Source organism: Cuculus canorus, chromosome Z, assembly GCF_017976375.1.
Source record: "Cuculus canorus isolate bCucCan1 chromosome Z, bCucCan1.pri, whole genome shotgun sequence".
Taxonomy (NCBI): domain Eukaryota; kingdom Metazoa; phylum Chordata; class Aves; order Cuculiformes; family Cuculidae; genus Cuculus; species Cuculus canorus.
Genome location: NC_071441.1, coordinates 49,661,315 through 49,686,826, shown reverse-complemented (window position 1 = coordinate 49,686,826; position 25,512 = coordinate 49,661,315). Strand labels below are relative to the sequence as shown.

Genomic DNA, 25,512 nt, shown 5'->3' with positions numbered 1-25,512 from the left:
GCAGATGAGGTAGATGTTTAAAAATACCATTGCAATGAACATGTATGGAATTTTTTGGGCCTCTGGAACATTACTGGCAGGGCAAAGGTACCAGCCGGGGTGATAATGCTGTACCAGCATGAAGATCTGTTTTATTTACACTGGGAAAAGCCATTTACTACCGTGTTACCTTGCTTTACCTTCTTTTTCACATTGCAGACCGTGCCATCCGAGGGAGCAGATGCAGCCTTTAAATCTGTCACATGTTCCTCGATTGTGACAATTACATTTGAGTTTGCAATCTGACCCATAAAAACCAGGTTTGCATTCTGCAAGTACATACATTTCCAGTTAGAGTAGAGGTACTAGAACATATCTTCCATTAGTTTTCCATCTCATGCATCAGTTCTGCAGTAGGATTTAGTTCTCTCTGTTGAATTGAGTTTGTGACTATATGTATTACCACTAAACCATTCATAGAGTGTCCTCAGAGCACACTAATATAAAAAATGTAGAGCACATTCGTATCCATTTATTGACTAGATGCCGGTGTGGAAGCTTCATCAACCTCCACTGTTTTTTCACTTACACTGCGATAGTGTCCAGAGGCTTCATCAGAGGTAAATCACCATTGAACAAGATTCAACATATTCATAATGGAAAATCATAGAATCATAGAATCATAGACTCATATAATAGTTTGGGTTGGAAGGGACCTTAAAGATCTTCTAGTTCCAACCTCCCTGCCATGGGCAGGGACATCCCACTAGATCAGGCTGCCCAAGGCCCCATCCAACCTGGCCTTGAACACCTCCAGGGATGGGGCAGCCACAACCTCCCTGGATAACCTGTTCCAGTGTCTCACCACTCTCATGGTGAAGGAATTATTCCTAATGTCCAGTCTAAATCTGCTCCTCTCCAGTTTATACCCATTCTCCCTGGTCCTATCCTCACAAGCCTTTACAAATAGCCCCTCTCCAGCTTTCCTGTATCCCCTTCTGGTACTGGAAGGTCGCTATAAGATGTCCTCTGAGCCTTTTCTTCTCCAGGCTGAACAGGCCCAACTCTCTCAGCCTGTCCTCATAGGGAAGGTGCTTCAACCCCCCTAGTCATCTTTGTAGCCCTCCTCTGGACCCGTTCCAACAGCTCCATATCCTTCCTTTGTTGAGGATTCCAGAACTGGACACAGTATTCCAGATGAGGTCTCACAAAAGAGGAATAGAGGGGCAGAATCCCTTCCCATGCCCTGCTGGCCACGCTTCTTTTGATGCAGCCCAGGATGCGTTTGGCCTTCTGGGCTGCGAGCACACATTGTCGGCTCGTGTCAAGCTTCTCATCCACCAGCACCCCCAAGTCCTTCTCTGCAAGGCTGCTCTAAACCATGTCATCCCTCATTGTGTACAGACATCCGGGATTGCCCTGACACAGGTGCAGGACCTTACACTTGGCCTTGTTGAAAATGAACTTCATGTCCCAAAGAAATTGCAGTCTAATTGAAGTGAACAAGTCTGATTATGCTTAGTATTGCTCAGCAATATATATTTGGCACTGAATTGTTCAGTTTGACTTGCAGAAATACAGGACTTGTGGCTGTTAGAGTACTTTTAACATCTCAGTAGAATGTCAATTCATTGTGCAGAATAATTTGAATGGTTTTCAGCTTTACTATGTCCTTCTTCTGAGAATCTGTCATTGTCCTCTGAGATGGGTAAATATTAGCATTCCTTTTTTACTGAATGTAAAAAGTCCTATATTTTACTCTATTCGGTTAGTTCCCCTCTATATTTCCTATGTGCAGTATAGGACTCTTCATAATTCCTCATATTTTTTACTGTACCTTTATCACATTCCAGTCCCATCCATCCTGTGGCGCAAGAACAACCATATGGATCTGGTAGACAGAACATATAGTTTCTGCAGCCATAGTTTTCTTTACAGCTCTCTTCACATGTTTTGCCGAATGTATTGGCTCCACAAGCTATTAAAGGGAAGGAAAGAATAGGCCAAAGGCATTAAATCCTGAAAGAGCTAGTTCTTCTAAGAATACAGCTTTAGACAACAGAAAATATGAATTGAAATAAAAATAATCATTTTTAGCATTCAGATAGCAAGTATACTAGCATCCACAGCATCTTAAGCCATGGCTGCACTAATAGTTGACTTCAGGGAGCAGAAGCAAACAAGGATCCACCAGGAAAACACTTATTGCATTGGATACGTGCTTCAGCAATAAACTCTCTTTATAAACTCTTTTAATACAAAATGCATAAACGATGCCATGAAGACTAAATGTTCTTAGAGGTCAGTGCATGTGTAGCAGCTAAGCTCAAGGTTTTGTTTTTTCCTGATGTGATCAGTGCTACATTATAGTGGTTCAGATGTCAGCTATTCCAATAACTTAGCTCTGGTATTTACAGAACCGCAATTCAGTCAGAATATTGGTGTACATAGTTAGCATTGGACCCAAAACTTGCTTGGAAAGATCAAAGCAGTGTGCTGGCTGCTGTGATTATTCCAGAATCCAAATTAATTGTTAGAAACACAGATATGCACAAACAGACATATATCGTTGATATGCTCTTACAGGGACAAACCACCTTGTGATTGCACTACTAGCTTGTTCAGAAGTAGCCAGGGAATCTCCAACACAGGGCTTTATTTCCCAGTGCCAATATATATCCCTAAGAGCTGATATTCTGTCACGCTCAGATCTTTAAGCATAGTGAATTTTAGGTTATTTCTAGAACAGCCCAGGTTGGAAGGAACCTTAAAATCATCTGGTCCAACTTATTATGGGAAAAGGAGTGTAGACGAGATATCTAGTACACTACCCAAGAGAATGTTTGCAACTCTTCTTGATCAACATGCATCTTCCCTGGCAATATAATCTCTGCTAGGAGAAGAAAGGGAGAAATTAAATCACTAGAACAGCCTCACTAATTCAGGGTTTATACCACCCAACATTGTCCTGTCTCCAGCAGCAGCTGCAAATGCTATACATATAAAAGAGTAAAATGAGGCTTCTGTATTTGCTCCTTTCCTCAGTAATCAGCCAAATTCTTCTACTGAGAACAAATTAATAAGCAAGCTGTGTAAATAATATTTGCTTACCTTTCTCACATGTTTTTCCCATAAAACCTGGGGGACAGATGCATTCCCCAGTATCTTCATGACAAATGCCATTGTTCGTGCAGGAAGGACAGTGGGAGCTACAGGAAGGGCCCCATTTCTGAGCTTCACATCCTTTTATGCAAAAATATGACATATATTTTGCCTTCTTATTCATTAACTAATCAAGCAGTAAAGTTCTTTTTAATTAAAAGAAAAACGAAAATACATAAAAATGTGATCCAATTGGGTACCCCAAAATGCTAGCCAACTGACCTTATGTAAAGAATCACTTTTTCATTATGGAAGTGACCATGTTTCTGGAGTAGAATTGCTGCATAGGATGCAGTAATACTACATAACATCTTCAGGGAAAGAACTAAAAAAGTCATTTTTGAAACTAGAGGTATAATTTTCTTTTTTTTAGTTTTGAAGTTGACAATTATCTTATATATAATATTTCTATTCTTGTAGCAGGGATCTGAGACCCACAAAAGGTCCAGGCTTCACCTGGAGTTGGCTTTACTGATAGTAACCCAGCAGAACTAAGCTTGGCATCACTGGCATTGTAAAAGCATTTGGTAAGTCATGATTTTTTTCTGTAAGAATATTTTTGTTGCAAGTTTGTTAGACCAGGTTCACATCTGCTGTGTTTTTACTGTCTTCACTGTGTCTTTCTAATAAGGGTTAATCAGCTGGTGACCTGTTTCTGGAATAAATGGTCTAAAAGTGATCAGTTGTTTTAATGCCTGTCATGATATTCTTTCTTACTTCATAATGTAAAAAGATACTACTACCATTAATCCTGCCAGCGATGCTGACTAAATAGATGCTGAGGTCAATCTCTAAACAAGTACATCTGACTTCATCATGCAAATTCTTAATCTATTCCTAGAATATGCAAAATTCTCTAAGCTGATTTTTAAATCAGTCAGAGCTGAGCCAACACAATAATTTTCAGTATTTGATTTGTAATAATGTTTCTTCCATCACAGAAACTGTCCACCACAGCTTCCTCTAGTGTAAGGCTAAGACTGAGAGGATAATAACTGGAAACTCCTGAGGTAGTTTCACTAAAACTGATTAATCCATATTTGGATCAGTTTTTCAGATTTCAGCAAGCATTTATTGAAACGTGGAGCTCTGTCTCCTCCCAGAATGCTATTCTTACATATGGATTCTTAAAAAAAAAAAAAAGAAGAGTTTTTCTAAACATGTTCCCTCTATATCTATAATACTAATTCAAAGAAAGGCAGGACATGCATTTCAGCACTGGCATGTAACCATACATTCTTTTTATTGTTGGTGTTCTCCCTGCTGGACTATGCCCCAGGAGTTTCCCCAACAGGCAGGATGGGCAAGTCAAAAGCCTGTTACCTGGCATAGGGCAGGATTTATGGATAAGTCTTATGCTGTGCAGCTTGGCACTAGAGCAGAGAACAGATCTTGGACCATTTTATTTAATAAAATGGCAATAACTTCAAAAACCAGCTTTGGGGCATTATACTGATTCACTTGCAACTCCTGGATCATCCTTTGAATGTTAGCGAATAAAATATGTTTTACACTCAGAAACGTGTTCGCTGCAATATAGGATATTTGAACAGCTATTTATTTTTACATACCAGTTTTATATTTCTACTGATGTCAATAGAATGTGATTTTCTTTATATCTGAGGAAAATGGACATAGCAGCATGAGCTACAAGATATATGGAATACTTAACAGAAAATATCCACTTGCACTGTAAATTGGTGCTGTCATACACTGGGAAGCGAACTTTAAGAGCTAGCTAAGACTGGGGTAATTACAATAATATAAACTAAAGATGATAAATGTTAAAGTAAAGGTGTTTGTTTATATCCCAGCATAGAGAACAGAGACATTTGAAAATTCCCATTTTGTGCTCCGGCCCACATCTCCTGGGATGGCTCAGTGCTACCTTCTTTGTTCATATTGACTTAGTGTTTGAAAAGCTGAGGTGCTGAGGAAAATGTTAGCTGTCCTGGCAAAAGCTAAGATGAATTGAATCTAAATCTGATTTTTTTTTTTAAATTTTTCTCTCTCAGCTGTTTAAATCACTATCAGCTTGTACCAAAGATCCTTGGGAAAAATTTTGTTCTGAATGAGCTTGTGGCAGCTTATGCAAAGGAAGATTTTGGCCCTTATTTGGGGACAGTATAAGTTTCATTTCATATTCATTATGACTTAAACAATTAATCATCAGCACACATTAATGGAACTTACGTCTTACAATAAGCCTAGTGTAAGCAGAAGTAAAGAGATTTCCTCCAATATATCTGGCAGAGTAAACGCCTGCATCCTGTGGTTGAACTTGAGGATAGGAGACTTCCAGTTCCCCTGGCACTTCATGCCTGGGCACAGAGTGTATGAAGGAACCTGGGGAAGGAGCACACAGATAATACAGACAGAAGCCATTCATGCTGTACAGACAGAAGTGAGTTTGCTTTGGTTACTGAGGAAAGATAGCTGAGATGAACTAAGCAACAGAATCTATTATTTATTAATTTTGATGACAGTTCTTTAGCTATCCTTTGTTTTGATAACTGGAGAGACGCAAGAGAAAAGGAAGCTAGATCTTGAGGAGATTCTGTAGATGAAACAACTTCTCATTCAGCATTGTTTTACAGGAATGTTGCTAGGAATCTAGCGATTAAAAGTGTTTATTTTGTTTCTTGCCCTTTCCTAAAGCAAGGGGTAATGATCTGGAGGGAGTCTAGTGTGGCTGGAAGGAGTCAAATAGCAAATGTCAGCCAGGTCCTATTTAATCTGAGCAGCAGAAAAATTTACGAAGCAGATCTAAGTAGGAAGAACCCAGCACATCTTTTTTTTTTTCTTCCCAGATTTATCATGTTTCTATATCTTCTATATTTTTTTCACCAAAGGAACTTATCTCTGTTTCTGTAGGTTTGCTATAGTTAGTCATACATGCTTGCTAATAAGGCAATAGCATATGGTCTTCTCCCATCCCTCTGGATCGCCAAGTAACAACATTTGAACATTGGTTGCTGTCAAAAAGAAGCTGCATCCAATGGACTTCAGGACTCCTGGGAGTCTTTCCACTTCAGCTTGTTAGAGCAAGGCTGCTGCAGGTGGCTAATGCCAGGTCCAGCCTGGTAGCACTAAAATGTAAATGCACATGCTCACACACACTATACCAAAAAAGCTACCCACCAGACAGCAGAACTGTGCATTTATAGCTACTGCATGTGCACACATGACTCACATACACATCAACAACCCAGGCAGCTTGATCCTACTCTCCTTTGCTAGCTAGTCAGGCTTACTGGCAGATCTTATGCATTCACACACTCAAAACAGGGTCTTAGCTGGCTTAGACCTACAGCCTTTCTAATAGCTGGTTCTCAGACCTCTCACTGATTAGCCCAGCCTGAAGTTCACTAGTGTCACACACACACATGCATATGCAATTGATTCCATGCTGCAACTGGCCTTAGACATTTAGCCTCTCCGTTGCTGATTCCAGACATGCAAGATGCTTTGACCTCTGGCATACGTTTCCTGTTGCCTGTTCCAGTCACACCTGTTGTGCCTTCTAGTCTGTCCTAAAGGTCACTAGTAGATTATAACTATGCATACCGAGTAGAAACCACACTTAATGTTGAAGACTATGTAAGAATAGAGTTTAGTAAGGTCAGGCGAACTGTAGTGCAAAGCTTGGGCCAGACCAGTGGCACGTTTTACCTGCCTCCTATCCCACCTTCCCATGCCTCTTCCCCTCTCAATTGCTCTGAGTCCTCTCTTTCTCCCATTTGGCACTTTCTCTAAATATGCCATAATTTCACACACACTCACAAACCTGCTCAATCATGTCAAAATAAGTTTGTTTTTTCCCCCTGAGGCCCATGATAATCCTGCTTCCCACTTCTCGTACCTACAAAGCTCTGGCTGAAGCTACTCAGGGCTTTCTGTTTTTCCCTTGGCCTTCAGAAACTGGCAGGCTCTGCCTTTGATGTTTTGTCTGTCATCTGCTGCTCCTGTTTATTACTTCTCGTTTCTTCACTTAATGTTTTGTGCTGAACAGCCATTAATCAGATGATACTCTCACAAATCAAATGCCCTTACCCCCTACATCCGCTTAGAGTTTTACTAATAATGAAACAACTTTCTTCACTTTGCTGAAATAAGGTGAACAGGGTTAGGCAGGAGCTTTACTGTCTGTGATGATGTATACTATGCTGTAAATTTGACTATAGTTAAATTTGAAGCAGCTTAAAGACATAAAATTTTGCTGAGGATCATAATCAAAACAGCAAAATGATCTTGGGTTAGATTAGTCTGTGACAACGCGTAATAGTTCTTCAGGAACATAGGGCCAAAGAAAAGGAGCAAAGAATGGAAGAGATTAGTTCTGAAACTGGGGGGTAGATTTTGCACATATTTTGAGTTACAAGCAACAAACAAACTTGGCAGCAAAATACTAAGAAAGCCTTATGCTTGCAGTCTGTTAGGAGGATTCAGGTTTTGTGGCTTGTTTTCCAAGCTGGCATGAGTCATGCCAATGTCTTAACGTGATCTTGTTTAGCAGAATAATTACAATATCTAGAAAGCCTTTGTGAGGATCTGCAAGCAGAGATAGTACTCTAAATGACTTAAGTGAGAAATGGCAGCACTTAAATATAACAGAACAAGCATTTTCTCTTCTTTGCCAGCTGCTGTATCAGGAATCCTCAGAGATGATTTTTCGACTGCAGTATCAGGTGGAAACTTGCCCTACTGTCCACAATCATGGTTAATTTAAGGCTTTTAGCCAAATTTCCAACAAGAATCCCAGCTAACACAGCTATATAGTGTAAGTACTCCTTCTCTCTGTGAGAAAATGATGACAGGAGATTAAAAAAATTCCCTGGGGACCCTGAAAGTACAAGTCATGGCAAACTTTCTCCTCTGTGCACTGCCACAGGTGTATCTCTGAAGAGCAAAGAAACATGTTCAGGAAACTCTGGTTTTCTTATTATTCTTTTTAAAAGCCACTCCTTGGTTATTTTTCTCTTCTGACCTGTAGAGAAGTGGTCCAAGTATTCAGTAACTGGGGCTGAGGATGACCCACTGCATTTACACTTTTGCAGCGTGCTGACACTTCCTTATGTCATTCTGCTCTGTTTACTGTTTCCTGGTAGCTCTGTCAGCTAAGCTATCAGTAGGCAAAAATGGACCATTACATCACGTGTGCTCTCCACATCTATAATTTGTTGGGCTCTAACTTTCTAATTAAGCATGAAGGCACTGTGAAATTTATTGAGCAGTGTTTTACTACATTTCTACAGGAGGTAGATAGCAAACTGCACATAGTTCCAAGCTTCAAGCAGTAGCCACGTACAGCTGAATGATGAGTCAGATGAGATTTAGGTGCCATAGAAATGTTGATGTCATAAATTTTACAACCTAATTTTCGTAGCTGAGTGAAATAGAGATCAGATTCTGTAGACAGTTTTGCCTTTCTAACAGCAGACTACTAATGCTTAATTTCATAGCCTGAACAGCGTCATAGAAGCTAAATGGCCTCTAACAGCCATCTGAAGAAGGAAGGGTATGCGCTTGAAAAGCAGCAGAAATGCAAAGTAACTAGGCCTTCACAGTGGCACAACAAAAGAAAAATAATTTTAAAAAAGCTAAAATCAGCCAGGCAAATATATGAGGGGATATAGAAGGAAGTAAAAGAGGAAAAGAGAAACAAAGTGAAAGTATAAACAATGTATTTGGCATTCTCATAGAACAGAAACAGATCAGCTCCATGTATTGGATATGGCAAATAGCTCCTTTAGAGAACATTAAATGCATGAGAAATCGCGTCTGCTCCAGTTGCACATCATAGGCTTCATCAGCAATGACTTTAAAACAGTTACATGGCACTTGGCTAAGGCAATGATAGCAGGAAGAGAAGAGGCAAGAGGGAAAAGTTAATTACCATTTTTGTAGATCACTGCATCTTCCTCTTTTGCTGCCATTCTGATGAAGGAAATATTGACATGTTCTCCTTTGTTTGCTGTAACAGTTAGTGCCACTGGGTGGAATGAGGCTGAAAACAGAACAGGACAGAAGTATAGGATAAATAGCACCAGTTATTATCTCTTACTGGTTTCTTGGTCAAAAGCTGAAAATGGTTTCCAGCATCATCCTGACTCAGATTTTGACATTTAGATTTCTTTAGAGCACACATTGACTCTTCATCTGCAGCAAACTCAACTCTGTGTTTTTACAAAGACAGAGAATTCGCCTATATCCTGAAACAACAGACTGCCAATACAACACGGGGCATGAAATTTAAAAACAAATTTTACTTTGGCTGAGGAACTGGAAACGCTTCTTAACCAGGAGCTCCAACTGGCTGTAAAACACTTTCCCAGGTTTTTGCATCCCTTGAAACATTTTCAAAGCAGACTAGATAAAGTACTGGAAAATATATTGTACGGAGCAAGCAGTCATTGGCAGGCAAATACGCTGAGTAACCCCATTCTTTTCTATTTGAGCTTTATGATGCAGTCCAGAGCAGTCAAGATATTTCAGAAGACCATAGTCATACAGGGTGTGGAGGAGAAGTGGTAACATAGAGCAAGTCAAATTTGCGTTGGTTTACCATGCTCTCTGCAAATACTGTGATTTTTGTCTTGCATTATTCATAGCCAGTGGTACTTTTATCAAATATTATAATCTGAAAATGTAGCTTAATTAAAATGTACATTTTGTGGCAGGAACTCTCTAGATCAGTGATATTTTTCAGTTTTTCAGTTGGGAGATTGAAATTAATTTTCCTGCTTCAGCAGAGGAGTACATTTCAATATTTGTTTATCATTCTTGATTTAAGAAAAAGAAGAAAGTAGTAGGCAGAAGGATTTTCACATAACCTTTGCCTTTTTCTTATCATTACTGGTGGAAAACAAATATCAGAAGAGACTTGTGGAAGGGATGGAAAAATCTCCATAATTATTACTTTTTGAAATCAGTGAAAAGATAATTTTAATTGCAATGTTACTTTGAAACAAGTTAGAAGTTAAGGATACTTCCTTTCATTTAGTTGGAAAATTCCAAGGGGAAGGCATAAGGGTTGTTGAGGACAAATTCAGAGTTACTGACCTTTAGCTCTGAGTTGTTAGGCTATTTTGTCACTGATATGCAGTATGGCAAATAAATTACAGAAGCTCTTCTAAAATTAGACAGAGTTAATTTCCAAACTGTTCAGCTGTTTATCTGAGTGAGAATGTTACACCTTTGTGCTTTCCACTTTAGAGTATCCAGGGGGGTGAGACATTGATTTTTCACCATCCTCTTTTCTATTCTTGCTTTTTAAGGCTTTTCGTGTTATGCTATGTGATGTAAAACTAAGGAAGGATAATTTGAGTAAAAATTAGGATATTTCTATCCAACCAAGTCAACCTCTCTCCCATAACTTTATTTCTTGAGAATTTTCATATTTCAATTTTTTATTTCTGATTGGAAATAAGACAACTATTGAAACCTCACATTTCTTTGCAGAATGGAATTTCCATTCCCTGTGCAGTTTTAGTGTTTATGCTCTGAGACTCCACCCCATGCTCATTCCTTTGTAAGTGCTATCTAACTGATTTCAGTAGGACTCTTCCACCATGATACTAAGCACATGCTTGGGAACATATTGAGCATTTGCCATGTTACCTAGGCACTGGTATCTGAACATACATACTAGAGAAACAAAGATTTCTAATACACAATAATGAAATAAGATCTCAGTAGAAGCAGCCAAACGAAAACTGAGAGCAGTCCTCTCTTGCTGTCAGCTTCCAAGTTACAAATTATTTATGAATAACAAATGCCTAGTGAAAATCATGATCTACTTAGGAAAAGAAAATTTTACATCTTTCCCCAGAACGAATTCCTGGTTACAGATGGCCCTAAGTATTTTAGTTGCAGTGGGTTTTTTGGACCAAATTTAGTGAGGCATTACTAGTTGCTTTATGAAGATATTAAAATTTTGTATCACCATTTTCTTTTCTTTGCATGTTGTTTAGCCTAACCACAAGACTTTTTCTTCAGAGCATTGTTGAAATGGAAAGGAACCCACACTCCATGGTGGGCTCAGTTCCAATGTATTTTTAGATTGTGACTTGTATTTCATGATTTCACATCTCAAGTGTGCCAGTTCCTTATAGAGACATAATGAACTGAGTTGCAGGGTAAGTGCCATAAAGCCCTGCTGCTAGCATTTCCATTATTGTCCATTTGCCAACTCTAGAGAGTTTCTATGGCGGAAACTCAATCATATGTACGAAAATACACATTCATTGTGCAGAGAAATTCCATAAATTATATTTGACTAGATGCAGAACAAGCTATACAGCGTTACATTCTAGATATATGTGCTGTATACCATTAAGCCTAACTCCCTGTATATATATAAAGCATAATCTGTTGCCTGTCATTGCACGTATGAATATTACATGTGTATTACATAGTGAGTGTCTCAGCAGTTCCTTGCTTTGAGGCTGCAAAACAGTGGGTAGATTTTCAGACACGCTCTTCTTCCCATGCCATTTGTGCCGTCTGTGGGAAATGGTACATTTCAACTCTTGCTCAATTTTTAATCTTGAAAAACACGCTCTGCCTTTAAAAATTATTCAGACAATAACAGTAGAGGGGGAAAAGGCCTGTTTTCCAACTACAGATGCTTTGCCAAACCTCACAGTCCTTCACTGACCTCTTCTTCCTCTTTCTGTGCACTTTAATAGCTTTGAGAATTTCTGTTGCACCTCTTTCTCACCCATCTAGCCTGCTTAGATTATACACATTTACCCATGAGCTGCTAGCTGAAATATTGTCAGTGAAAGCTTTTGAAGAGAATATCTGAGAAATGGATTCAAATGAATCCAGAAATCATTCAAAGAAACTTACCCCCCACTGATTTGAATGATGCAATATTTGTGGTTAGAACTATTTCAGTCCCATAGGAGGCTTTCAAGGTTTGAATACTTCAAATTATTTTCTCCTACATTCATTGTACAAAAACCTGATTGATTCAGAAGACACACTTCCACCCATGGACATCGTTCTACACAACGGCCAGGGATGTACTCAGCTTGCTGGCATTCTGCCACAGGCAGGGTCACATTGACTTTCCATGAACTGTTATTTTATCTCCTCCTTCTCATCACAGGCTTCTTTGAAACAATGGAATCGTCAGCTTGCAACTGCAGAGCATTCTTGGTAACCAGTCCAACCCTTCAAAGGCCACTTTTGGTCACAGAAAACATAAGCCAAAGAAAAATGCACTTGTCCAGCCCACATTACTACTAACTTTCCCATACTAGATAAAATAAATGGACACAGCTGTAGTTGGACAAATGAAAAACCTCTTTTTCTAAATTTGCTGTATTATTTGAAGTAATACCAACAACAATAATTCTTCTTACTGAAACCCTATAAAGAAAGACTAAAAGGGTCAAATCTCCTCACAGACAAGCTGCCATGGCACAAAACATTAGCAATACAGTAAAGTCTACTAAAAATCAGCTGAAGTTTTGGAAACTTGATTTGCAGCAGAAAATTAGCCAAAATTTTTATAATTTTCGTTAGTTTATGATGGCCTCTTTGCTTTGGAAGTTGTCCCAGAAGTCTAATATGTCCAGAGACATTATGTGCAAAATGCAAAAAAAAAGGTATTTTAATGGCCAGACTGCTGGGCCTTGGAGATTCCACTTTCTTAACCCATCTCTCTATTATCTTTGCTGTTTGTGCTATGCATAGCCTTAAAACCAAAGCCAAGTCAATAGTGAAAACCATAGTGGATATTTGTGAATTACCTTCTTGGATTTTTGGGAACTTCTCTGGAGTGTCTTCCCAGTGTTGAGCTGGATTGTTTTTTTTCATAATGACAAAGACTTTTCAGATCCAATGTTGTTGAACTGTGCTTTTACTGAACCTTAAGCAAGACAGTCATTTTCTAAGCTCAAGTTACCCATTTATATATAAAAAAAAAAAAAAAAAAAAAAAAAGCCAGTAATGTTTAGCTGTCTGCATTTCAGACCTGTCAAGATGATAACATGGAAAAGATCCATTGCAGGAGTTGTCTATCGTACATGTTTTTTTGTGAGGTCAGTGAGGCCACTACTTACCTTTTTTTGCCACCTAATTTTGCATTCCGGGCAGTAGCTAGATACAGGCAGAATACCTACACATGTCTGACTAACTTCCACAAGGAAATGACTAGCAGCTAGCAGTTGTCTCTGCCCTTAAAAAAACCCCCATGAGCTTGAGCCAAGTCTATTTTTGTTGACTCTAAACTGCCTTGCCTGATCTTGGAGCCGCGTCTGTGTCCACTTGTGTCAAACAGGGATAACTGCCAGGCTGCAAGCAATGACATGCAAAATTCAACTCTGACCACCATACAGTACCTCGTAGTGGCATCTTCATTGTGTGTATCCTTGTCACCTCATCCTTGAGTTTCCCTTCACAGTAATATGCTCCAATAGTTTCACTGGCCTGTTCCCTCTTCCACACTACTGTTTTTGCCGTTGGTCTCTTTGAATCTTCATTAACTTCCAGTGGTTCCCGGTGCTGGTTTGTCACATCCTCCTGGTCTCGGTCTATTTTGATAGACTCGCGAGAACGCCATTTGGAAGTGATACAGATAAGTGATGTCTCGGAATTGCCCACCAGAGGAAATGAATTGATCAGTATGAGGTCCAGTGCTGCTTCTACTTTACCTAAGGGAAAAAGCAGCAAGAGAAAAGATTTTACTATAGAGTTTGTATATATATAGGCCGATCAAATAATCAGATAAGATATTTCACCCCGTACTCAGGGTTTCTCTGGCTGGTGTCTTGCACAGTTTTTGTGTGAAATAGGAAGACTGTATAGTAACGGTTCTGCTACGCTGACTTTAGGATTTACTTGTTATGGCATGAACAGCTGGAGTTTATCCTCCTCAGAAGAGGAAATAAGCCTCACAAACTCTTGGAATTTCTTTTAAGAGCTGTTGCAGAAGCCCAAGGAAAACCATTGGCTGCAGAAGCAGATAGAGCCTTGGATAGTTAGACGTACATACATGCCTCAAGTACGGTGCTTTGTTGGTAACTGGGTCAGTAGATGATAAGGCTGTCAGTTTGATAGCTTTTCTTTTATATCCTTTACATGGATTGAAAACATATGAATTGATATAAAGCAGACGTCTTTCAGATACAGGAACTGGTAGTACTTTGAACACTTGAAGAATTTTTTCACCTGATCTATGAATTAGAATTAATAATGTCACTATCATTTACGTGTTAACCATTCAAACCCTAAGAGACAGCAGCAAGAGTCATGGCATAAGGAAACTTTCTCATAAACAAAAGAAAATCAGCAGCACTAGTTAATCTGTTTTTTATCAGGGTAAGATTAAATCAATCAAAACACTTCTCCTTGATCAATAGAACTGCCATAAATAAATGGAGATGGAAGATCTTTGAAAATGATAGATACAAGCCTAATTAAAGTGCTTTCTAGCAGAGTGCTACAGATTTAGTTGTTCAAATACACATAGCAGGAGGGAAATACAGCTCTCCTATAATCAACAATTTGCAAATAACAGGCGTTTCCCTTCACTTTTGAAATTCAGGCTAAGGAGAAGGGAAACAGTAACATTTTTTCCAGCTGAAACAGGAAGAATAATTGATTTCTCTTATTCATCACATCTATTTTCCTGCTTTGGCTACAAATATATTTTATATTTACACAGAGAGACCCTGTATTTAGTGCCGCTCAGCTTCCAGAAGTTTCTCTGATTGGAAAGAAGGGATATAGCCTCAGATAAGGGAGGTCAAAAGGCCTTAGTGCTGACTGCAGTCTTTTCGTGTGTCTCTGTAGCACTCCGAGCCAAGGGAGGAGTTCCTCCTCTGCTTTCAAAGCCAGCAAGGACTCTGGGGACTTGAATATCTTGACAGCGCACTGACACTCACCACACCCAGCCATTTTGCCCCAGTTACCACCCTTTAATGTGCCAGCCCAGATAACTCGTGGTTACATGATGGAGAAATGAAAACTCCTGGAAAGGAGGAAACAGCCATTAAAGTATGCATTGCATGAAGGTATGGGTTTGTGAAGTCAGTTCATCCTGCTGTGTGTTACAACAATAAATCCTGTGATAAAAGTTAAAGAAGAGTGTGATAGAAATTAGTCCAGACTTGTGTATTTGTCTTATAGGGCATCTATTGCAAAATTTTTTGTGAGAAACTTTTTACTTTTTTGTGAGAAACATTGGTGCTCTTACTATGGGTCTGAGGCATCTGCTGAAGGCAGATGTAATTCAGCAGTAACCAACGTTAAAGCATAGGGCTTCATTCTGCAGGATCAAGGATCCCAGGACAGGTAGAGAAGTCCTTAAAATCATTAACGGCAAGATCCTGATTTCTGCAAACTTTTTTGAAACTCAGAATCAAATGTGTATCCAAGCTTCATGACTTGATGTAATTATTTGTATAGAGGTCAGGCAAGGTGCTGCCAATCAGAACTGAAATAATTTTACATTTCTGCCTAGCATCCACAGGACACAGAGCTGCAGCTGTCTTTCCTATACAGAGGCATGGGCCTAAGTTAATGGGGTCCTTCAGAGGATGGTTGGTCATCCAGGGCTCCGGTCCCATTTCTCTAGCATTTTTCTGTTACTCTGACTTCCAACACAGATTTAAAGATGAAAATAACACCTCTTTCCCCCATGTACCTCAACTTTTATTATGCTAAGAAAAAATGGTGGGAGAGGTCTGAGTTTTGAGGACCAGCTTTCATGTTGCCTTTGATTGCTATGCAAGATACAGTGAAGCAATAACGGATCACATTCATGGTATTTCCTTTGCGCTTTTCTGTTTCGTTGTAGGAATGCAAATTATGTAATCAAGGTGTAGAACCACCATAGTTAAGGCATATTGGCTATCTACAGTTATGACTGTTTGAGGTGAATCAAAATCTAGCTACTCGTAGATGGATAGTATTCTAATTGAAAGTCTGAATATGGGGACGGGTGTGTGTGTGTTTGCCATTAAACACTGCAGAGGAACCCAGACACCTGTGTGAGGCAGATGGAGCACAGATGCAGAATAAATGGAGTTTCATGACTTCCGGGAGAAACACTAGAAGACTTTCTGCGCCTTGAAGGAAGTACTATCTATGCATAAATATGGAATCATATACTGAGTGTGATTTGGCAGCAAAGGTTTCACAGCTGCAGTGTTCTACAAGCAGAATTTAAAATATATCAAAGTGAAAGTTTTGCACTAAGGAAAGATATGCCTTAGGTGTATTTTGAAAAAAAAAACCCCAAACATCACTTGTTCAATTGAATCTAACAGGACTGGCATTTTAAAGTCAGCCTGAGGCCTCTGAGGTGATGAGTAAGCTTCCTTTCACTCCACAGGGAGCTGGTGCCCTCAAACTATGGAAAAAAAAAGAAGTGTAAAATGTACATATCCTTTATGCTTAGTGTTGTCTTTTTTGGCAATGCAACTTAAATTAACCTAACTCTCCTTGTTTCAAAGGAATTTACCCAGCCTGGGAAGACTTAGGCCAATCCTACCCTTGATGTTAATGAAGGTTTTGGATATGTAAGGGCCAAAGAAGGACAACAGGATTTAGTTCTCTGAGAAAAGCACAAAAAATACAGACAGGAAACAACCTGTCCCTGTACCAGTGACAATCCTCTCTGCTTCCTTGAAACAATCCTTTGACTCCTGCCCTTGTCCTTGAAGAACTGACCTTATCAGGAAGGCAATTTGCTATGTGTGCAAATAAATTTTAAGGAGAGCATTTGCAAATGCTGGAAACAGGAGATACGATCCAGAGAGGATTCATTGCTTGATATTTATGACACACACTTACTAAAATGCCGTACTTCGAGGCCTTCCAGCACAGGAAAAATGGCATCCTCTAAAACAGTAAGTTTAAATAATAGCACACCCATTACAACCCAGCTGCAAATGAATGCAGGGAGACCTTTGAAGTTCCTCTTGGCCTACTCTTAGCTAAAAATTGTGTTCTCTCTTGGAAGGTGACACTTGGCTGTATTGTTCACAGCTCCTCTAATACATATTTGCCTGCGGGATTTCTGCTGAACAGATCATAGGTGTGTATCACACTGTCTGCAGCCCCGTGTGTTCTCATTCCCTACTAAAATGCCATTTGTCACATATTCTCTGCTCTGTTGCTCCAGCAAACTCAGTCAGGACCAGCTGGCTCTCAGAAATTCCCTGAAATACATCCCAGACACAGGTCTGTTCAAAGAGCAAGAAAGTCTCCGATAAAGTGTAAAATATCACTTCCCTAGATCAAAATTTGTGCTAGACACTAGTTTGAGGATAAAACAACACAGCAATCTTGAAAGGAGATGATAGTTTAGTGCTGTGAATGACTACATAAGTCTTATGAGAACAGAAAGTGTGGTGGTTTATCCTTTTACTTCAGAAAGTCCCTGCCCAAATAATTTCAGGTTTACACTGTATTATCTACTTGAAGTGACAATAAGCTGGAAATCATTTCCCTGGCATTTGGAGCATAACAGAGGAAAAACAAGAGCCATAGGAACATATAAGTGGAAAGATTAATACTTTTAAAGTGCTAACTGTTTGAGAAAAGAGAGAAGGGCAGAAAAAGCCAGTAATTTCCAACCATTTTTTCATCAGGTAAAGCAAGGGGAATAAAAAGTGATATTATTTGAAGTGCTTGTGCTGTTCTGGGTTGTTTCTTTTTACCATTATTGCTTGTAACACAAATTATTCCTGCTATTAACTATCTGAGAATATAAATGTAAAAGAAATATACACTATACTAGCTTGGAAAAACTAGAATCTATGCTTAGTTTCGTTTTGGTGTTATGCTGGAATTAAAATGGTCGGTTGCATGTTGAAGTCACTGCAGGATTTAAAAATCATTTTGAGACTGATGGAAACACATGCCCTAGACTATCAACTCCTCCATCTTCAAGTCTCATAAAAGGAAAGAGGCATCCCTCTGCTTGAAAGAATAAGGTTTTGATTTAAAATAAATCTAACTTGCTAAGTAGCATCACCTCAGTATTTCAATTTCTGCCTTGTTTTATAGTTACAAGGTCAGCTGCACCCTTCTTGATTTTTTTTTCTGCGTAAACTCACAAACTAGATTAAAAGAATTTAACTAATCTATTTAGAAATACAAATGGCACTCATGTAAGCAATTCTGCTGAGAAAAGTATAGCATTTGATTAATTCTCAGTGAAGTATAGAATAAATTACGTTGGATTTGTTTTAATCAATTGGTTAGTCAGTTTGGAAGGTAGAAATTATGGAAATAATTAACTGAAATATGAAGAAGTTAATAAAATAGAGACTGGATCCCCACATCTCCTCTCCCTTAACCAAAGAAAAAAAAAAAAAAGAGATAAAAATAGAGTACTCCTTACTTACTTAGCATTAAAGTTAGTCAGAAACTAACCCAAAAAAATTAGCCATTTGGGGATTTTTGTCATATGGAGCATGGAACATATACCACACCAGAATCTGGAAATCTCTATTTCCTCTTTTTCCCAGCAGTCAACATTTCTCTTATCAATCTTGATCACTTTTTTTTTGTTAGTTTTCTGAAAAAAGTAAATAACTTAGGGGGGCTTTGAAATCACATATTCATTTTATGGGCTCAGTAGTCTCCTAGTGTCCCGGAAACTTCATCTGGAATGCAAAGATAGCAGCAACTCAGGTCATTTCTCCCAATGAGTCAGGTTCTCCTCTGACAGATCAGTCCTCCATCAGACAGGAAAACAATGCTGAAGTTGTTATTGCCCAAACACATTAAGATTCTCTGTCACAGAGCAGCAGCAGAGGGCAAAAGAAGAGAAAGACAGAAATGCTGCTGCAAAACAGCTCTAAAACTACCAAAAATTTTCCAATAAAACCTTTATTTTTGTCCATGGAAAGTATCTGCCTGCTTTTATCTTGTATAATGTGGGATTGCTGACAGCTCAATCCCTCTCAATGCAGAGGGGAGGTATTGTGAAACTAGTGAGAGGCAAAAAACTAGTGGCAGAACACGACTTTGCTACTTAGTAGTAATAGGAATACTAGAGTGCGACTATGAAAACTCAAATAGTCTGCTAAAGCTGCTAGGGCTGATGGTTTCTTACAGGCCCTTGGGTATACCTCTGGAGCAGCTGAAGGAAGTGCAACTGCCTTCTTGTAAAACAGACTAATTGCTTTCTCTGTTTCAGTTGTTTCACATCCCATCAAAGAAATCTTAAGATGAAAAAGCTAGAAAAGAAACTGGTGCAGCTTGGTTAGGGGGTTCCCAGTGAGGGTGCCTAAATATGTGTGAGAAAGTAAACAAAATGTCTTATGCCTGGTTGACCATAAATAAGTAAAGTGGAAAACAGTATATGAAGAGGAATTGTTTATTGAACAACCAGCTGACAATGTGCTAGGCTATGCTGAAGAAGGATGAGGAATGTGGAAAAGCTTGAGTAGGACAGGCTTGTAGTTCAGCTACATCTGGATGGATTCGCAGCTAGACAAATAGGGATACTCCCATCAAGAAAGTACTTGCAAGCAATAATAATGATGTTAATAACGAGAGTGGTGCTTCTAAGTTGTTTTACGAAGCTATTAGGTGTACTATATATGTATATTGTATGTTGTTTGTGAGCATGAATTATGGATAGATAATCAGTCTTTACACGATATATCAGTGTATACAATATGCATAAGTTTGACTCTCTGGAAGTGTCTGAACTTCGGTTGCTGGGTGAACGTAATCTAGTACGTTCTTGCCTACTCAGTAGTGCACCTTCATTTTGCCACTTGCTGATTTTTCTGGTTAAACTAGTAGGAGATTTTTCTGGTGCTATGCATGCTTTGTGACTAGTGAGGCTAAGGCCCTGAACTGCTGGCAGGTCTAGGATGAACAGACAGAAAATAACGCAAGAGAAAATAATCAGAAGTGCAGATGGAACTGCATTGTCAAGAGACACTTACAGTCCAAAGGGAAAATTAACCAAGCCACTTCATTAGACAGCCTGACACAATGCAAAAAGTAAATAAATAACAGGCAAGCAAACTACTTAGCTTGAAGCAAAAAGTTTACATTTATTACTCTTGAAAACAGATATGTCATTTGTGGACATTTCTTTCAAAAATCCTTTCAGAATTTTGTAAATGCCTAATAGCTTCACATTGTAAAAGTCTTTGCACTTTCTAGTGATGAATTACAAAATTAATTTTGATGGGGTTTTTACTTTATCATATGATCCTTGTTTAACATTATTAGTGTATATTTCTAGGTTCAGTGTTTGTTGGAGAACAGGTATCACATCTGTAACCTAAATACCAATCGGCATTTTAAATGCCTTACAGGGAAGTCTCCAGTTCAGACATGCTTCTTTGTTCTGTGTCTTCACTGAAATCTCAGTGAAACAGCATCTTAAATGCAATCTTGTCACTATCACAAGGTAAATACTGCCCTTGGAGGACAGTTCTGCATTGCAGTTTCTCTAAGACTTTTATTCCTTTAGTCTCAGATGTTTCTTGTGTTACACTGGAAACTTCTTGGTCTTCCATAGAAAGCTGAACAGGAGTTTTCTGTACTTAAGAGACAGGTCTGGGCCAAGCAGGCTCAAATCAACATGACTGATACAGAACAGGTTTCCAAACCAGGTATTGAATAATTCTCATTATGGGCACATGAAGAACCAATTCCATATCCTCCCTGCCATAAAATCAGATGCTTAGCTGCAGTCAGTCTTTCTGACTAGTCCGGGATGACTTTCTGTGGATAATGCTCCATGAGACACCTCTACGTGACTGAGGACAGCTTTTCAAGGGGAGGCCAAATTCCTTGGCGGTGAGCAGTTCAGCAGAGGCCACTGGTCAGACTGCTCACTGCCAGGCACCTGGGGCTCCTCTTGTAGACTTGTCCCTGTGGAGAGTCAGCCATGTAGAGGTGTCCTGCGAAGAGTTTTCCCGTGGAGTGGACTGCCACAGAGTTGTCGCTTTCCCCTCTCTAACGTCTGTGCTCCATTTATTCACTTTTCCAGATGAAATTCTTGTATCAGACCATCTCTGCAAGATGCTAGAACTTCATTTTTGCCCTGAAATTATATTTCAGAAAAAAAAAAAAATCCAACCCACCAGCTTAATTATGACTAAATACTCAAACAATCTAGTATACGCGTGTGTGTATAAATACATATGAAATCCATATCTAAAACAATAGCATATGTTAACACTTTTGAGTGTAGTGTGATTTCATTTCACTGTCCTAGATTTGATTCCTCTGGATGTGATGCAATGCCTTTTCACTTCTGACTGTTCCCAGATGCTGAAATAACCTTAGGGAACACAGGCTTCCTGAGAGTTAATCTGCCTTCACTAGGTCTGAACAAGTCACACACAAAAGGCCAACTCTAAGGCTAAAAAAAGGAAGACCTAGAGAGAATCAGCGCAATTTCATGATTCCACATAAGGCAGGTGAACAGGCTGAAGCTGTTGGTTTTGGTTTCCAACTGCAGAGTCAAAGAGCAATGAATTCAGTCACAGCTGGAAATTTTTTCTTTGCAAACATATAGCTGGTAGTGTAACTAAAACAGAACCACTCTCTTCCTCCTATAAATCAGATCCATCAATTTTGTAGTCATAATCACCCTAAAAGAACTGTGCAGAAATACTAACATTCAGCAGGTCAGATATTCAATAAGTGATTCCTGTGACAGGACCATAGTTTCTGCATTAGATGAATGCTACCTCTCAAGGAAAGTCTAAGTTCCATGTGAACTTCCGACTCATGAAAAAGGCACCAGAATACGTTTCTCTGTGTGTAAATAACCTAAGCGTGGCAGGCAGATAAAATTACTGTTTCTCACAAATAAAATACACTTTAGGAACTAGGAATTAAATCCGTCTTTAAATTTCTCTTGCCATTCACATTGATAATTTAGATGTCTCAAAGGCCGCTGTCAGAGTAATATCTAGTCAACATAGTTTTGCAATACTGGGATTAAAAGCTCAAACATGGTTACATTCATGTTCACTATCACAGATGTATTAACCAGAGTTAATAGAGCTTTTCTTTAGATTAAGTTAAGCTTCACAAGAGAAGAACAAGTCTTGAAGCAAAATTGTTAGAATTTTCCTATCTAACTAAAACTTATGATTTCTTGTAATTTTCAAGAGCCTACAGAGTCATAATGGTGCTTGTGTGTCTGGTAATGCATGTTAAAAGCTGCTTAATGTTCTAAATATGTAAATTACTCACATAATAATATTAATATATACAATTTATGTTCTTTTTAATAACAGCTACTGATCCTTAAGAAAATGCAGCTGTTAACAGGGATGATGGGGATCTACCACTGAATACTACTGCATTGTTAGTTCCCCTGTTACCATTTCTTAAAAAGCTATTATAACCTTTTGAATCTTTTACCATATATGGGTCCAACAGCTAAATCACACACACACACAAAATTCTAGTATTTTTAGAAACCTGCTGGATGTAAGATTATTGGTAGAACACAGAAGATTCTGTCTGTCTTGGAGAATAGAGACATTATTCAATATATTTGTTTCCTGGCAAAAGGAGTCAAAGAAATGTGCTTAAAATTGGTTTTAATTATTGCTATTTTCTACAAATCTCTTAATGATAGTGGCCATCTTGCTGCAATAAAATTCACACATGAACATTTCTGAGGGTTAGCCCGCTATGAGAAGTTGCATGCAAATTTCCAGACCATCTGATGATGTTGTTAAGAGGGCAAAAGGCAAGTTTTGATACTCATTCCTTGCTTTGTCCTCTGCATTCCAAGGGAGTAGGTGAGCCTGCAGCTCTTATTTGGCAGGATATTACAGATCGTACCTGGCTGCAACCTTGTGCTTTGAATCCATGCTTTAAGATGGATGCTAGGATGAAACATTTACTAGAGTAGAGTCGACCAGAAGAAAATCATATGGTGATGCTTAATCTAGTTTCAGGAATCCCAACAGGATTAAATTCAGCTCCTCGTCAGTTTAATTGAATATTTTCTGTGGCAAGCAGCAACAGTGCATACAATACAAAGGTGAGCATTTGTGTATCTTTTGAACGTTACCTTCCAAATCAGATCATTATCTCCGGCTGTGAATGGAGTACCGTTATCTAAAACACCCCGACATTAAAGCAAAGGCCATTTCTTGTAGTGGGAGCCAAGCTGATGGTCTTTACTGTGGAAGAGGGTGGAGTGGATTTTGTGCCTACTCAGCAACACACCCAGAGAAGCCCACGATCATCAAGAACAAGGTTAAGTCAGTTTACTGTCTGCACTGAGACTAAAGCCTTCCCTGCTCAGGGAATGTCAGCCCTGCTTTCCTGAACTCCGCCTGCAGTATCTAGACGAAAGCAGGCTCACATTGTCTTCCACTGCTTGCCCCAGGAAGCATGATATCATTCTCAAACAAAAGCGGGAAAGCTGACAGATCTGTTGAGATGGGTGTGACTGCAGCACACACCTCGCTGGTCAGCCCCTGTGGAAAAGGCAGTGACTGGCAGCTCTTCAGTACTGAGGTGTCTGTACTCATGATGTTTATATCTGGTGTCTGCAGCTGACTTTTTTTTTTCCCCCATTCTTGTGACTTAAAGAAAGTTGCGTGCTTTCTGTGTCAATTGGGTATGTGTTACCACGCAGAGAAACAGGAGAGACAGGAAAAAAGAGTTGGAGCAACTTTACTTTTTTTTTCTTCTCCATCCATATTGCTTACAGCACTAGATATCCTTAAAATGAAAAGCTGGAAGTGATCTGAGGGCTAAATAGGTTGAATCAATGTGCAACTAAACAATCAAGAAACTTAAGTGGCTAAAAAGAAATTGGTAATCAAATGCAGCCTATTACAAGCATGCCTAGGTAAGAATACTTCCAAACACACATTCAGCAGATTTTAAACACCTTTTCTTTTATTTCTTGTATTAATCTCTAGCTTTTTATAGATGCCAAAAGTAACATCTCAGACTCATTTGTTCATAGTTTCACTTAGCTGTAACATGCTGTTCATCAAGAAGATATGGAAGTTGTAAAGCAAGTTAAATGACAATGAGAACTTCTGGCTTTTCTTGCTACCTTCTTGTTTTCATTGCAGCGCTATGCAGTTTTACAGCATGTTACTTTTTTACTGTGAGATGGAATGGGACGACCTATGCATATCTCAATGAAATGCTTAGAAGTAAGTCTAAGGTTATTGTGTGAGTTGTATTTATCTTTACAGATTTTGCGTGGTATGCTACTCAGAAAAAACTGTCTAGAAAATCAAACTGTGGATGGTAAAAGCAATACTCAAATGCCGAGCAGCCAGGAATCCAATGGGAAGGCACAGGCTCACTCAAGACTCTGCTTGCAACAGCTTCAGTGAATAGTCTCTAACATTAATAACTGAATACTACAAACAAAATTTGCAGTACTATAATCGTACTGTATACCTTTCTGCAGCTGTCTCTTACGACTAACTTCTGACTTGCTGAACTAATGGCATTTGCTAATAATGCTGAATCATTCTTTAGCTATATTTGAGGTGCTATTAATTGATTTTAATCATGTGCATTTTTCTGCACTTTTTGTCTATTGACTTGCATCTAGATTCCAGCTGTGGAATCTTGTCTAAAAAGCTTGTCTAAAATCACATACTGGAATAGAAAGAAACATTAACATTTCTGACTGCACAGCCAGTTCATAAAATTAGTCATAGGAAAAAAAAATCGACATCTAATCTGTATTAAGAGCAAATTTTCTTGGGGAAAGACATAAGTGATTTCAAAATAATGAGCTTTCTGAAAAAGTTGGTACTGTTATACTGAAGGGAAACCCCATCGCAATGTGTGCATGTGTCAAAAAATTATTTCAACAATTAAAAAGTGGTAGCAGTGGATTTTACGTGTAGCTTGGCCACAGTCCTGCTCTCACTCACTGTAAGAACACTGTGCAGAGACAAGTGGTGTCACTGAAACAAAAAATCAATAAAGATAAGTCCTGGAGTAAGGAGTAGGGAGTCATGTGTTTTGCCTGCACATTGCATGAGAAATGAGATAGGCATGACAGGTCGACAGATGGATGCCAGATATTAAAGGAAAGGCTTACCTGAAATGATCAGGCTGAATCCATAGAGAACTAGATGTGCTAAAGGGTCCATGCTTTCCAAAATATATCCATCCAGTTCTTACGGTCGCTCATGGAGTATCCTTTTCCCAGAGTAGATGCTTACTGGTTACTTTTCTCTTGCATAGTACAGTGTTTATAAGTCACAGGCAAGAACTTGTAGCCCTGGCGCAGGCTGGAACAGTCTCATTACTGTCTGAGTACAGGGAGTTTAAGTTCCTTTTTCCTGTTTCCTTTGTAGATTAGGATGGGAAAGGCAGGATCTTAAAGGCATTTTTGTATCAGCGGCACTGCAGGGCAGTTCAAAC

The 25,512-nt window shown here is 39.0% G+C and overlaps 1 protein-coding gene across 1 annotated transcript in view; it reads right to left on the bottom strand.

Moving 5' to 3' along the window:
* The window catches only part of TEK (TEK receptor tyrosine kinase), a 43,471-nt gene extending 17,959 nt beyond the window's left edge, over positions 1-25,512 (bottom strand). Inside the window, exons 1-7 of the mRNA XM_054054607.1 lie at positions 25,187-25,512; positions 13,494-13,805; positions 9,038-9,148; positions 5,335-5,487; positions 3,091-3,222; positions 1,817-1,957; positions 180-308 (exon numbers count right to left, since the gene is read on the bottom strand). Of these exons, the coding sequence (XP_053910582.1) occupies positions 180-308; positions 1,817-1,957; positions 3,091-3,222; positions 5,335-5,487; positions 9,038-9,148; positions 13,494-13,805; positions 25,187-25,238 (1,030 nt within the window). The 5' untranslated portion in view covers positions 25,239-25,512. The remainder of the gene's footprint in view (positions 1-179; positions 309-1,816; positions 1,958-3,090; positions 3,223-5,334; positions 5,488-9,037; positions 9,149-13,493; positions 13,806-25,186) is intronic.